At 32.9% G+C, this 15,605-nt stretch overlaps 1 protein-coding gene across 1 annotated transcript in view; it reads left to right on the forward strand.

Moving 5' to 3' along the window:
- Window positions 1-15,605, forward strand: part of Ap4e1 (adaptor related protein complex 4 subunit epsilon 1) — a 62,506-nt gene that overhangs the window by 23,293 nt on the left and 23,608 nt on the right. Inside the window, exons 9-14 of the mRNA XM_026391775.2 lie at window positions 5,228-5,350; window positions 5,451-5,560; window positions 9,178-9,317; window positions 10,426-10,538; window positions 10,630-10,748; window positions 13,573-13,875. Of these exons, the coding sequence (XP_026247560.1) occupies window positions 5,228-5,350; window positions 5,451-5,560; window positions 9,178-9,317; window positions 10,426-10,538; window positions 10,630-10,748; window positions 13,573-13,875 (908 nt within the window). The remainder of the gene's footprint in view (window positions 1-5,227; window positions 5,351-5,450; window positions 5,561-9,177; window positions 9,318-10,425; window positions 10,539-10,629; window positions 10,749-13,572; window positions 13,876-15,605) is intronic.

A 15,605-nucleotide genomic window follows, 5' to 3' on the forward strand; every position in this document is an offset into this window, starting at 1 on the left:
TGAGACTAATTTAGAAAAATAATGAATATGATAGTGAATTGGAATAGTTGTATATGTGTGTGTATATTGTCCCCCCCCCCCCGGTTCTGGGGATTGAACCCAGGGCGTTTTACATTCCCTGTCCTTTTTATTTTATTTATTTTTTTTATTTGATGCAAGGTCTTGCTAAGTTAAACCGGCTGATCTCAAAGTTGAGATCCCTTTGCCCCACTTTCCCTAGTAGGTGGGATTATAGGCCTGTGCCACTGCCCTTGGTTGGAATAGTAAATTTTGAAGGAGAGATTTATATTTTGTATGTACAAATGGTAATTAAGGAAATATGAGTACTTTATTCATGTGTTCAACCTGTATTTATTTGAAGACCTGTGCAATTACAATTTGATATTTGTTTTAAACAAGGTATAGATTGAGGAGAGAGTTGTTGGGACTATGTCTTCCTCTGTGTTAGGTGTAGGAGATAAAGGAAGAATATAGTAGACACAGTTCTCCCCTTATGAGTGCATGTTATAATGAATTGATGATATTATCTAGGTTCTAGCTATACAATAAGAATAAGGGGATGCAGATGAGGATGACCCTTACTGAGGCAGATGATTCAGTCAAGAGGTGTCAGAAGATTCAACAAAGGGTCAGCTTCTTTCCAGCCAGCTGAAGTAAATGGAAATGTTTTGTCTGTGATGTAATCAGTGTCCAGGATAGGGTTTGAAAGACTCTTAAAGAATTTTGTTTAAAAGTTAGTTTAGAGGGCTGGGGTTGGAGCTCAGTGGTAGCGCACTTGCCTGGCATGTGTGAGGCAATGGGTTTGATTCTCAGCACCACATACAAATAAATAAAGGTCTATCAACAACTAAAAAAAAAAAAAAATTAGACTCTGCTTTTTTTTTTTGGCAGAAAGTTTAAAATATATATATATATATATATATATATATAATTGACATTTCAGCTTTAATTTTTTTTATTTTTTGAATAGGTAATATATGCACATGGTTCAAAATTCAAAAGATACAAAAGGGTATACAATGAACAGTAAGTCTTTTTCCTACCCTTATCATCCACCACCCAGTTCCCCTTCCTGGAGATAATTACTATTATCTATTCCTTTTGACTTGGAGAATACTGTATACCTGAGGAAATATTTTTTATTGTTCTCCACTAGGACCCTTTTGTTTCTTTTGCTTGGTCCAACACCAACAATTTTTATATTTATAGGTTGTTGGTTCAGTGTTTTAACCTTCCCACCAAGACCTTAGAGTTTCTGTTGTTTTATTTTCTTTAGGTTTTCATCGTTATGTTTTCCCCATATTTGTATTGATAGTTTATAGCTTACATTGATTGCATCACTGATAGAGTATTATCTAATAATCTAATTTAAGTATTGTTTAAAAAAATGTGATTTTTAAATTATAAGCTTCATAAGGCAGGGATTATGTCTGTCTAATTGACCAGCATATTCCAGTATTTGGCACTGGGTTAATCAATGATTAATATGCTTTATTTAGAGGAAGAGAAAGTTAATTACTTATCTAATTGGGTTTCAGTTTCAGTACTTTCTAAAGTGTATTTTTATAGAAGTTCCATCATTATAACTTATCTTAGTGTCAAATTTAAGAAATAAAATATATCAAAGACATTTATTGGGTATCTGCTGTGTGCCAGGCATTGTATAAAGTGGTATAGAAGATATGAAGAGGTATAAGCTGTAGTTTTTTTTAAGGAATTTATAGTATAATGGAAAAGATAGCTTATTCATGAAAGTATATACCAGTATTAGGCAGAAAGTGAAGGGGTGATACAGGGAATAAATATTATAGCAGTTCATAGGTGGTAGAGATCACTATAGGCTTGAGGGCAAAGATGAACATTAGTAGATTTGGTAGGATCCTGAAAAGTTGGTGGGATTTAGATAGGCAAAAGGGAGGTTGAAAGGGCTTCTAGGCAGAGGGACATTTGAGAAGGTATAGAACTGGGGATGTTTAATACCGTTTCAGAGAACAGCATTCTGAATGATGACCATGGTGGGGAGCAGTGGAAAGCCGATATTGTGAAGTTCCTCTCATGGCAGCCAAATAAGTTTGGACTTATAAATCTGGAGCCATGAGAAATTTGGGGGCAGAGTGATGCTGAAATGAGAATGGCATTTTTTGGAAACTTGTAATTTGGGAGAAATATATACAATGCAGTATAAGGGACAGAGCCATCAAAAGTAGATATTAAGTACTTTCCCCTGTTTTTTTTTTTCCCACTGACTTTACCTGAAAACCTGGATATTAATAATGTAAGAAAAATATGACTCAGGAAAATGGAGAAAAAAATGTCAGGCTGGTTGGGAACCTTGAGGCACAAGGAAAGACACAGTGTTGAATATTCTGGGTTTTCTTTTTGCTTCAATACCTCTACTGGGTACTGGAGAGCCAGCAATCTGGAAATACCAATAAGCACAGGAAAAAATCCCAAACAACCAAGAAGAAAAGGCCAAAACTAGCAAGACAGAAAACTTGCCGACAATAAATGTTCTATTCTAGCCAAGTATTACACAGAAAAAAGTGACTACCAACCAGTGAAAGTCAAGTGGAGACCCAAGATTTCCATTCTCACCAGTTAGAATGAGGTACCCCAACCTCCGACTCTCCCTATTAGGTAGTGGTAGAGGAACCCTAGAAGGAAGCTAGAATTTTACTCCTGTTAGGCAGCGATTAAGGCCCCAATCTCCTGCATTTTGAGTGGAAGCAGTATGGCAATGCTGGATTTCATATCCACCCAGTACTCTGTCTGCTGGGGTTGTGTTAAAAGAAGCCTGATGGAGTCAGGGCTTTCACCACTGATCACTGACAATGAGGTTAACCCCCCCTCAGTATTAGTGGAGTCCTTATTGGGAGTAATAATGAGGCACCCCTTCTTCTCACAGGCAGGTGATATGAGCAGATAACCCTCTTACCCAGTATGACAAGGAGTATCTCCTTCTCCACATGTCAAAGGAGGCAGAGTGGAGAACTTGGACTTCCACTCATGTTGGGCAGTTCCTCACTCTCCCCTGCCTGAATGGTATTAGTAGATAGAGATTTAAAGTGAAAGTGCAGTCCAGTCTGAAGGATAAGGTACCAGAAAAACTTCAAATTTTGTCTGAATATAATCCAACCCAAAATATCACTGATAAAATTAGTGTTGTGAATGTTAGAACATTATTTTTAATTCAGTAAATTTTACTTGGTATTTGAATTAGGACCTGGGTTATAACTGAAGAGTAAACAAAGTTCTATGATGTGTTTTTAAGTTTAGAAATCCTTAGAAGCACATTCATTTTTTAACCACTGCAAAGAGGAGATAGCAAGTAGCCGCTCTTTCAATTATGGACTTAGCTGTAGGTGGGAAAATAATTTAAAAGTCCATTGAATTGATTTTCAACCCAATTATGCCTGGGGAGACTAATAATATCTATAATTTTTGAACTATTAATTTTTCCTAGCATCTCAGAAATCTTATGAGCATCTCTATATATAAGAGTTTGGATTTTAGGTAGGTAATGACATGTTTTAGTTAGTAAAACATATTTGATACTTAGGAGAGTTCTCAATAGCAGGTGACTGCAAAGAAAAATTTGTTAGTTATAATGGAAAACAGATTATTGTCATTTTTAACCTTACTTAGGGCTGCCATGACAGTTCAGGGTTTGGCAATTTTTAATTTTTTTTTTAACACGGGAGACTAGGACAGTAAATATTTCAGACAGGTCACATAGGTTTGTATTGTATATTCTTTTTGGGTTTTCTTTTTATACAATATTTTAATAATATGTAAATAATTTTTAGTTCTTAGGCTTATAAAAATAGACTGAAGGCTGAATTGTGTACATTTGCCCATTCCTGACTTAGGTAGTTAGTGGATTAATCAAAGTCCTCTTTGTCTATTTTATTTAGTTCACAAAATCTAAGTCATCCCCCCCCCATGCAGAATAAAGTACATCCTCTGAATATGCAAAGTATCTTTAAGTTTATTTAACTTACTGTATAGTATTTATGTTAGAGTCCTTGATAAAGAATAATTCAAATCCTCATTTTTTCCTCTATGGAATAGAGTATGTATTTTTTTTGGTAAAATTTGTGTATTAATTGATAGTCAACATAGTATAAAACATAGCAAGTTGAATACTCATAATGTATCTTATACATGAAGAAAGTATCTGATTGTTATTTTTTAAGCTTTTAGAAATAAAGAGTAATTCTGTTGACACTTGATATGCTTCAGTTTGTGGTACAACTATTTTTAAGTTGGCTGATTCTGTGCCTTCTCTGTGTATCATTTCTGATACTATGATTCCATGGTACTTATGGGACTTAATGATGTCTCAGTGATTCTTCTCCATTGCAAAACTCCAACTTGTCAACTCACATTTAAAAGAATTTGAGGGGCTGGGATTGTGGCTCAGTGGTAGAGCTTGCCTAGCACGGGCGGGACCCGGGTTCGATCCTCAGCACCACATAAAAAAAATAAAGGCATTATGTTGTGTCCATCTACACCTAAAAAATTAAAAAATAAAAAAATAAAAGAATTTGAAAACATCTTAGTGTCCACTTTGATCACTGTAGACTAATGACTGTATTGGGAAATTAAATTTTGACAGTATCAAGATGTATACTAGACTGTTCTACATATTTGAAGTTAATTTTTAAGTAGCCTGAACATTTTAAAATAGTGACCCTATCTTTGTCAATGTTAGAGTACCCTAAAATGATTATATTGAAATAAACTACAGATGTAATTTCTGTGTATGTGGTAGAAACTACATGTGAATAAACTATTTTTAAAGCAGTCAATGAGTGTTGGAAAGATCTATTTATACACCAATTATGAATATATTACTTAAGTGCCTATTACAATATGAACTTCTTGAGGATAGGGGTTTTTCTTCTCTGTTTTGTTCACTGCTGTATTCATAGTACTAATACCATGTCTGGCACATAGGAGATGTTCAGTAAATATTTGTTGCATGAATGAATGTATCATTCTTATCATTAGTAATGTAATTTTCTTTAAATTGTACTATAATCACTTAATCCTAATAACTCTATAAGCCTGGAAATAATAAAGGTACTTTCTTTGAAATTTTTCCATAAAAAAATTTTTGACTAAAGCTGAATTTTCAGTTAGTTTTTTTTATTACAAGTTCTACACAAATATGTTCATGTATTGTACCTAATATATCTTCCATTTTTATGTTTTCTTTCTCTAGCTATTCTGTTTGAATGCGTACATACAGTCTATTCTATTTATCCTAAGTCAGAATTACTTGAGAAGGCTGCTAAGTGCATTGGAAAATTTGTTCTCTCCCCTAAAATCAATCTTAAATATTTAGGTAAGGTAACTGATTCTTTTGATGGAAGTTATAGAGAACTTTTGAAATTTTCTGGATACTTGTTTGAAGTCACTTCATGTAATGTAATTTTTGTTTCTAGGACTGAAGGCTCTTACCTATGTTATTCAACAGGATCCTACTCTGGCTCTTCAACACCAGATGACAATAATTGAATGCTTAGACCATCCTGATCCCATTATTAAGAGAGAGGTAAATGGGTATTTTGAATAATGCACTTGAAGTGTTAAAATTTTAAAACTCTTTGTTGGTATTTTGGAGAGAGATTAAAGTAGTGGGTAGTGTGTGTATTTTATGTATTTTAACTTTTGTATATATTCTACTGAAATGTAAGTAACATTTTTAAAAAGTATCATCAATGTCTGTAGGAATGTTTTTAAATTAATGAGTTGGAGAGGTTAGTTCTAATTATCTGTATGGGTTCATTAATATCTTTTTGGCTTAAGCATTATACCAATAGAGACCTGAATTCTAGTCCTAGGTCTTATGGTTACAATATAAGATGTATTCCTATTACATAAGTTATAATTTATGATGGTTAATATTTTTCCATTATTTTCTTTTACTTCTGTAAAATGAGTTAGTGAATTCACTTAGATAAGAATATTGAAAGAATGAAGATATCCATAAAATGATTTGAACTTCTTGGAAGAAAAGGTATAATTTTGGTACTTAGTTTTGTTTCTTCAGAACTAAGTGTGTAATAGTTTTACATAATAGTGGGATTCATTATGGCCTAATGACACATTCTTACAGCATAATTTTATCAGTTTTATTCCCCAGTATCTCCCCTTACCTTCCTCTGGTCCCTTTCCTCTACCCGACTGGTCTCCCTTCTATTTTCATGAGATTGTCCCCCCCCCCCCCCCCCCCCCCGCTTTTTTCTCTCTAGCTTCCACGTCTGGGAGTAAATGTTTATGTACTTACTTCTGTTTCAACTCTTTCCTTTTGTAAAATTATTTCAGTGTTCTATTGGGTGTCAGTATAAATATTTCTAATTCTCATGTAGAGAAATCACTCTGTAGCTTCATTTCAAAGAGTGTCTTCATTTAAAAGGCTATTTAACTCCACAAAAGAGTTAAGAAGAATGCAAAGTTTTATTTTAATCTTAAAAATAATAAAGGTTAAAAAAATAGGATATACTAAACTTTCATCTAATAAGCTCTATTGTTATCTCTCAAGATAACAATAGAGCTTATTAGATGAATACTATATTGTACTTAACAATTGTAATTTTAAAAAATTATGAATTTTTAATTTTAAAAGGCATTTTGAAACAAAAATATTGAGAAGTTTACCCTCTTATTCGTACCTAAGTATATATTAACATGTGAAACACATATATTTATTCTTTTTTTGGGGGGAGGGTAGCAAGTATTGAACTCAGGGGCACTCAACCACTGAGCCACATCCCCAGTTCTATTTTGTATTTTATTTAGAAACAAGGTTTCACTGAGTTGCTTAGCATCTCACTTTTTACAGAGGCTGGCTTTGAAGTCATTATCCTCCTGCCTCAGTCTCCTGAGCCTCTGGGATTACAGGTGTGTGCCATCGTGCCTGGCATATTCATATTTTTAGTCATCTGAAAATTGTTACCTGTCACCTCCCTTGAATGAATCTGGGAAGTTTGCAGATGTACAAATTTCTGCTTGCAGGCATTGTAGAAAAATGAAAAGGCTCCAGGGACAACAAAATAAAAAAATAATTATACAGTCCTTCTGCTATACCAGATATGCAACATGTGTTTTCTTTGTGTGATTAACTACTAATGGGGTTTAGTTGAACAGGGCTGACTTATAGTTTTCTTATTAATATATGCAATTATTGGACTCTCATTTAGAAATGAGACTTAGAAAATAGGCAACTTTCAAAATTACCAGGTCTAATCTGTTTGATCAATTGCTTGCAGTGAGGAGAGTAGTTCAAATTCTTTGGAGAAGATATTGAGTATCAGTGGTTACCCACAGAGGGTATTGTTGTACTTTCTTCACAATGCCTTTGTTACTTTTAACTTCTGTTAATAGTGACATGGCAAGAGCTTTGTTTTTGGGGCATGGAGTGATCTGTTATATGAGAAGGAATTCCTTTTCACATGGTTTTATTATTTTTCTTCCCATAGGAAGAAAAAAGGCAAGAATGAGTTATCAAGGATAAACAGAAAAAACCTCCAGCCATATAATTTCTCAGATAGTACTCCCTTCCAGATTGGAAATGCCAAATTAAAGTCTTAGAGTAAGAAAGAAATTAAGTGTAGATTATTTAATAACATAAAACATACAGTTTGGAATCCACAGAGAGCATATCTGAAACAGTTTAATAGAGTGAGAGCTATTGATAATGGAGAACTATATGTTTATAGATTTTAAATGGAATTAGGCATTAACTAAAACAACTTAAAACACATTTCAAAATGTATTATCATTTGTACTAGAAATCCTGGCTATAAGGATTGAAAAATCAAAAGAGCTCTAAAGATATTTTAACATGTTTGATAACTAGGATAGATGGAAATTCTTTTGTAGATAATATTTTTGGCCCTAAAACATCAGTAAATGATGCTTTCTCAGTATTGCCTTTGGACATATTGATTGGACTCACTGATTTCTGGGAGTTATGTTTTAGAATCTTAATTTAGGGACTTGGAAAGCCAGCCAAATGGGATATAGTTCTTCTTTAGAATGACATTTGCAAATAAATGGGTGTTCTCAAGACTATCATGTTAAATGAAATAAGCCAATCCCCAAAAGCTAAAGGTTAATGTTTTTGCTGATATGTGGAAGCTAACCCACAATAAGAGGGGAGTGGGGAAGAATAGATATTCAATAGATTAGACAAAGGGGAATGAAGGGAAGGGAGGGGGGGACAGGAAAAGGAAAGACAATGGAATGAATCCAAAATAATTTTCCTATGTACATATATTAATACACCATAATGAATCCCACTGATAAAATAAAAAAGTTCTTCCTTGATATTTGAGATTCTGAATGTAAGCCTTGCTACATTTGAACCAGTTGAACTATCAGTCTTTGTCTATCCATTAGAGACCATTTGCCCTCAACTGCCAAATGCATTTAAGTGCTGTTTTTTGTTGTTTGAGTAGTGCTGAATAGTTTGTGACACTGAATTTATAAACACACACACACACACACTCTATAGATACATGTGTGCCTACGAATACAACCATATACATAAGTAATGTACATTTAACATTTAAGAGCTGTTACAATTTTAGAAAATATATTACAAACCTTTTAACTTTTTAGTTTTTGCATTTTCTATCATAGAAATGTCGTATCTCAATTATCTCAATAGAAAATATTTACATTTTGAGATTGATCACAGTTTACTTTTTGACAATATAATTTTACTTTTTTTTTGGTAGTACTAGGAATTGAGCTAGGACCTTATGCGTGCCAGGCAAACACACTCACTGAGTTGCATCCCCTGCTCCCCATCCCTCTTTTATTATTTGATTTTTTTTCTTTTTTTTTTATTGGTTGTTCAAAACATATTATTTGATTTTTGAGACAAGCTCTTGATAAGTTGCCCAGGCTGACCTCAAATATGCAACTCAGCCTCAGCCTTCCAAGTAGGTGGGAGTTGAGGCATGTGCCACCACACCCAGCTAATTTTACTTAAGCTTTTTTTTAGTTAAAATTTGTATTTCTTGATCATCTGTTAACTGATTGTCAATAGTAGATCTATATAAAAGTGGAATAATCAACTATTTAATAAAAAATATTATTATGTTTATTAATGTTATCATGCATAGTTTTGTAATATTGTTTTTATTTCTCTTCCTTAAATAGACTCTGGAACTTCTTTACAGAATTACAAATGCACAGAATGTAACAGTTATTGTCCAGAAGATGCTTGAATATTTACATCAGAGCAAAGAAGAGTATATCATTGTCAATTTGGTTGGCAAAATAGCTGAGCTGGCTGAGAAATATCCTTTGTTTGGATCAGGAGTCATAAAATACCTTTAGTTATGCAGTAACTTTAAAATGATCGGTATATATATGATTTTTGCAAGTTGAGGTCAGAGACCCACCAATAACTTGCATTCTTGATGCTTAAGTCTGTCATTGTCTAGTTAGGAATTTATGTAGACTTCTTGGAGGATGGCTTTTTCCCTGGTTTCTTTTATTCAGGTGGTTAGTATTTTGAGCAGGAAAACATAAGAGCCACTACCTTGTTTGTTCATTCGTTTGTATGTTTGTTCTTTCTCTCTTTTCCCTTGTTTTTCTTTTTCTTTCTCTCTGTCTCTTCTCATTCTCTCTCTTTCTCTCATGATGATTTATCATTCAGTCTTTTCTTATCTTTGACTTTCTACTGAGCTTCTTTTTCTAAGTAAAAGTTCTTGTTTTAGGGTAGGAGAGGATAAAGTGGAGGGTCAGGATTCTAAAATGCATTTTTATGGTACTGTTTACATTGGGAATTGTCACAATAAAGTAGTTGAAAACTCCACTCATAATTTACTTTTTTTTTCCAGTCCTTTTTTAAAAGTCAGAGGAACTTTGTAAGTCATGAGGATATTGCATTCTTTTAAAGATGTCTGTTATTCTAAGAGAGAAATAATGAATAATGCTAATTAAATTATCTTGGAAGTTGTTTAAGTGTAGTTTAATCCAGACAGTGATATATCACTGGCCAGCAGCAGAATGATAGAATTTTAGAACTGATGAGGAACATATTAGAAAAGAAGTTAAATAAATTATTCAAGTAGACACTTCACAACATTTAACCTCTCTGAAGTGTGCATGACTTTCCTTTATTTATTTGTTCCTAGTTAGCTAGTTCATTTCTTTCATTTACTTATTGAGTACCTATTATGTGTAAGCCTAGTGCTAGATAAAATAAATGCAGTTTATTAAATAGACTTTATTGAGCAGACATTTTACATAAAAGTTGGGACATAGAACATTTATAGCAGAGGTTAAAGATAAAGATAAACTGGTCTTTTGTTTGTTTGTTTTTGTTTCTGGTAAAAAAAAGATTGCTACAGAAAGATAATTTCAGTTTGAAAGTGTACTTGTTCTTAACACTGTGGACACATATGCTCCTGATAATGCATGGTTTATTCAAACAATGAATGCTGTGTTTTCAGTGGGAGGAGATGTAATGCATCCTGATATTCCCAATAACTTCCTGAGACTGCTAGCGGAAGGTTGGTAAAGATTTTAAAATTAAATGTTTTTCATTACAGAGTCATTAGGGAATTTAGTGGAAATTAAAATGGTATATCAATTTCTTTGTAGGTTTTGATGATGAAACAGAAGATCAGCAATTGAGGCTTTATGCAGTTCAGTCTTATCTTACTTTACTAGATATGGAAAATGCATTTTATCCACAGAGATTTCTTCAAGTTATGAGTTGGGTAAGCAATTTACATTATATAATACATTTTTATAAAAACCAAATATTACCATATTTTCCCCCAGAAATCATTCAGTTCTACTCAGCTAATTGCTTCAGATATCTTTTTTTTCCCAAGTTACCATCTATCAGTTAACTATTTATTTATCTCTTCTTTCTCTCTGCCATCTTACTTGTTTGGTCTTCTAAATATGGGTGGTTGTTGAGATATCTGTGTTTACAGTATGTTTTTTATGTAAACAGTATGTTTTTTGAATATGTGAATACTTACATATCTTTTATATATTAGCTTTCTGTAACTATATAACAATGTTACCACAAATTTAGTGGTTTATAAAAACAGATTTATTCAACCTTTGGTTTTTTGGGATTGCCTTATTTCGCTTAGCATGATTTTCTCCATATCCATCCATTTACTGGCGAATGTTGTAAAGTCGTTCTTTCTTCCTTTATTCTACTGTTATGTATTACTAAGAAGAAACAATAAAGTAAAATTTAAAAAACACCCACAGATTTATAATATCATAGTTTATTTTCTCATCTGTGGGAAAGTTGAAATTTAGCTTCCCAGTTAACATTCTTAACTATATTTGCTTTACTACAACTGCATCTATTTTTATATCTAGGTCAGTCTGCCTATATACAGTGTGTTTACTGAGCCATTTAAAATTGAATTGCCTTAGAGAAATGCAAATTAAAATTACACTGAGATTTTATCTCACTTCAGTCAGAATGGCAGGTATCAAGAGTACAAATAACAATGAATGTTGGTAAGAATGTGAGGGAAAAGGTACACTTATACGTTGCAGGTGGGAATGCAAATTGGTGCAACCACTCTGGAAAGCAGTATGGAGATACCTTAGAAAAATTGGAATGGAACCATCATTTGACTCAGTTATCCTACTCCTTGGTATATACCCAAAGACTTAAAATCAGCATATTATAGTGATGTGGCCACATCAGTGTTGCTTGATTCACAATAGCTAGGCTATGGAACCAACCTAGGTACCCTTCAACAGATGAATGGATAAAGGAACTATGGTACATATACACAATGGAATATTAGCCATAAAGAAGAACAAAATTATGGCATTTGCTGGTAAATGGATGGAACTAGAGACTATCATGCTAAGTGAAATAAGCCAATCCCCCCAAACTAAAGGTCAGATGTTCTCTCTGATGTATGTATGCTGACTCACAATGTGGGGAGAGGGGATGGAGGTTCACCAGATTGGACAGGGGGCAGTGAGGAGAAGGTAGGGGGAATGGGAATAGGAAAGACAGTAGAATGAATTAGACATAACTTTCCTATGTTCATATATAAATACATGACCAGTGTAACTCCACATCATGTACAACCACAAAAATGGGAAATTATACTCCATGTATGTATGATATGTCATTCCACTGTCATGTACAACTAAAAAGAACAAATAAAAAAATTTAAAAAATTGAATTGCAGATTGCATGACAGTTTACTTCTAAAAAATTCTATATGAATTTCTTAAGAATGAGATTAATTATACAGGATGATGGATCTTATTTATTTTACTGATAATCCTTCTTGAATTAATGGATATATTTGGTGATCATTAATTTTTTTTTCTCCATGAACATAGCATGTCACTTTATTTAGATTGTCTAATTTCTTCTTATACCATGTAATTCTTATACATGTTTCTACACTTGGTTCATTTTCTTTAGAGCACTTTTAAATGTATGATATTTTAAATTTTGATTTCCATGTGTTTGTTGCTGATATATACAGATGTTTCATATTTTGATCTTTTGGTTGCACTCGTTTAGTGTTCTAGCAGTTTTTTAAATTATAGATTCTTTGAGAGCTTGTTAGAATTTTTGTATCTATGTTTATGAGGTATATTAGTCTGTTGTTTTCTATATTCTTTTTTGGTATTCTATTTGGTTTTGATATTAAGGTATATACAATGTGTAGAATTGCTGTTAATTTTTCTTTAGAAATTTGAAGAACTGAGCTCAGTGGCCCATGCCTATAATCCCAGTGACTTGAGTAGCTGAGGCAGAGTATTGCAAGTTCAAAGCCAGCCTCAGCAATTTAGTGAGGCATTAAGCAACTTAATGAGAACCTGTCTTAAAATAAAATAAAAAGGGATGGGGATATGGTTCAGTAGTAAAGGTGCCCCTGGGTTCAATCCCTGGTACCAAAAACAAAAAGTTCCAAAATATCATTTAGGAAAGATCTTTTATTCCCTGAATTATCATTTTATGGTTCATATAACAGTGTCACCTGAGTAAGTCAGATGTAAGAAAAGAAAAAGGATATGTAACATAGATCAGTTTTCCTCAAAGTCTGTTCTGTGGACCATCTATATCAAAATTGCCAATACTTGTCCGAATATATACCCTTGATCCTCACCACAGCCATTCTAAATTAGAATATCTGAGGATAGACTGGAAATCTGTATTTTATGAAATATCTCAGGTGACTCTCATGCATATTAGTATGTAAGAACCACTGATTTAAATTTTTATAGGAAAGTGCTTGTAGAAACTGGCAACTAACTCTGAAAGTTCAGAAGAAAATCATGTTGCAAAAGTATCTTATATATTGTTAATGACAAGGATGTGGAAAATATTTTTGTATTGAGTTCAGTTCTTTTGCATTGAGCATATAATTCTTGGTATTTTTAAAAATTTTGAACCGAAAAACTACAATGGTTTCTTTAGTAATTCTTTCACCATGAAAGTATGTTTAATCTAGATTAAATTCACTTTGTTTTAGGTTTCTGCATGTGTATTACTGTATAACTTGGTATTTGTGTATGTAACCTTTGTTTTATCCATAGGTGTTAGGAGAGTATTCCTACCTCTTAGAAAAGGAAAAGCCAGAGGATGTTATAACTAGGCTTTACAAGTTACTTATGAATGACTCCATTTCTTCAGAAACAAAAGCCTGGCTGTTTGCTGCTGTGATCAAGTTGACACCCCAAGCACATTCTTCTAATCTAGTTGAGAGATTAATCCAGGAATTTACCATATCTTTGGATACTTGTATGAGACAGCATGCATTTGAATTAAAATATTTGCATGAAAATATAGAACTTATGAAGAGTTTGTTTCCAGTTGATAAGAGTTGTGAAGAAATGGTGGTAAGACATCTGTGTTTGATCTTTTAAAAATCGTGTTGTCTAAACAGTAATTCTTGCATTTGTGATATATATATATATATATATATATATATATATATATATATATATGGAATATATCAAAATATAATTTTCTGTAGCATTCAGAATGAAGGTTGTAGTTTTCTCACATTAGTAGGGGAGAGAATTTGAGAACTTCCATTTAGTATAGATTCTAAATTGTCAGGAAGAAAAGAGTATCTCTTCTGAAGAATGGTAGTAAAAATATTTATATCTTGTGACAGACTCTTTTAATATACAATATTTCATGAATTTCCTTTATTTTTATCTCCTTTGAAATTCTATAGGTCATTTTAGTCATGCTCTTTTCTTTGAGATTATTAAAAAAAAAGAAAAAGTGATTTTTAATTTCATTTTGTTCATTTCCTATCTAAATACTGCTTTGGAACCTGATCACCTTTACTTTTCTCATCTACTTTGACCTGCCACACCTTTCAATCTCTAGTTGTCAGTTACTGTTCACCTTCTTAATTCATATTATCCCTTCCTTCAGATTGGTGTAAAGCAGAAAATTTCTAAAAGGAAGCCAGATTTGTTAAGTTTTGGTGCATTAGCTGTCATATAATTGAGAAAGAGATGAGGTTATGCCTATCCTCACTAATATTCCCACTAATTTTGACTCAGGTTTTTATATCATTTTAATTTTGAACATTTTTAATGTTTTTCCATAGCATCTGAAAAACAAAGGCCTTTCTTTAGCATTTATTAGGCATTCTAGATACTCTCATTAAATGATGAATGAATATGCTATCCATAGTATTTCATTATGTGTAGCTACACTTTTCTTTTCCCCCAATAAAAGATAACAATGATGACACACCCCCATCTCTGAAGAATTTCAGTGAAACTAAACCTTTCCAAATTCAGAGTGTGAGGTGCCACTTGTACATTAAGTTTTAAGTCAGGAGAAGCAAATCAGTGGTTATTTCTGCTATCTCTTTTTCTCATCCCTTTACCTTCACTTTGGTCATCTTTATAATTTCTTCACTGTGGGGAGACTGATTAAAGGCCCCCAATGATGTTCATGTTTTAATCCTAGGAAACTATATGTCTTACCTTAATTGTTAAAATGTTGTGAATGTTATAAAATTAAGTATTTTGTGACAGGAAGTTTATCCTAGGTTATCAAGGTAGACATGGTGTAATATAATCACAAGGGTTAGAGAAGGCAAAGTAGTAATAGAAGCAAATATTGGAATGATGTGGCCTCAAGCCAAGGAATACAGGCAGTCTAGAGAAAAACTCAGAGAGACAAGGAATGGATTCTCCCCTGGAGGATCCAGAAGGCTCTGCCAACACCATTGATTTTAGTCCCTGGCAGTTACTCTAACTCATACCAGGGATGTCTGTCTCTTCTTATAGGTTATAGATCCTCTGAAGGTTTGAAACTCTGTCTTCCTTTGTCTTAATCATAGCAGTTGATATTATACGTATTAGATATTATACATATTAGATATTCAAAAATATTCTGCTATGCAGTAAAATTGATAATAACTGCAAATGTTTTAAGTTGATTCATAGCTAGGTGATCTGATGATATATTTCAGAAAGTGAGAGAATTGGGTAGCATTTTTAGAATTAAAGCTTCTGTTTTTAGCTTAAATATTTTTAGGATATATGTGCTAAAATTATTTATGTCAATATACTGTTTAGAGTAAATTTTGTAATTCCTA

Source organism: Urocitellus parryii, chromosome 6 (genome assembly GCF_045843805.1).
Source record: "Urocitellus parryii isolate mUroPar1 chromosome 6, mUroPar1.hap1, whole genome shotgun sequence".
Taxonomy (NCBI): Eukaryota; Metazoa; Chordata; class Mammalia; order Rodentia; family Sciuridae; genus Urocitellus; species Urocitellus parryii.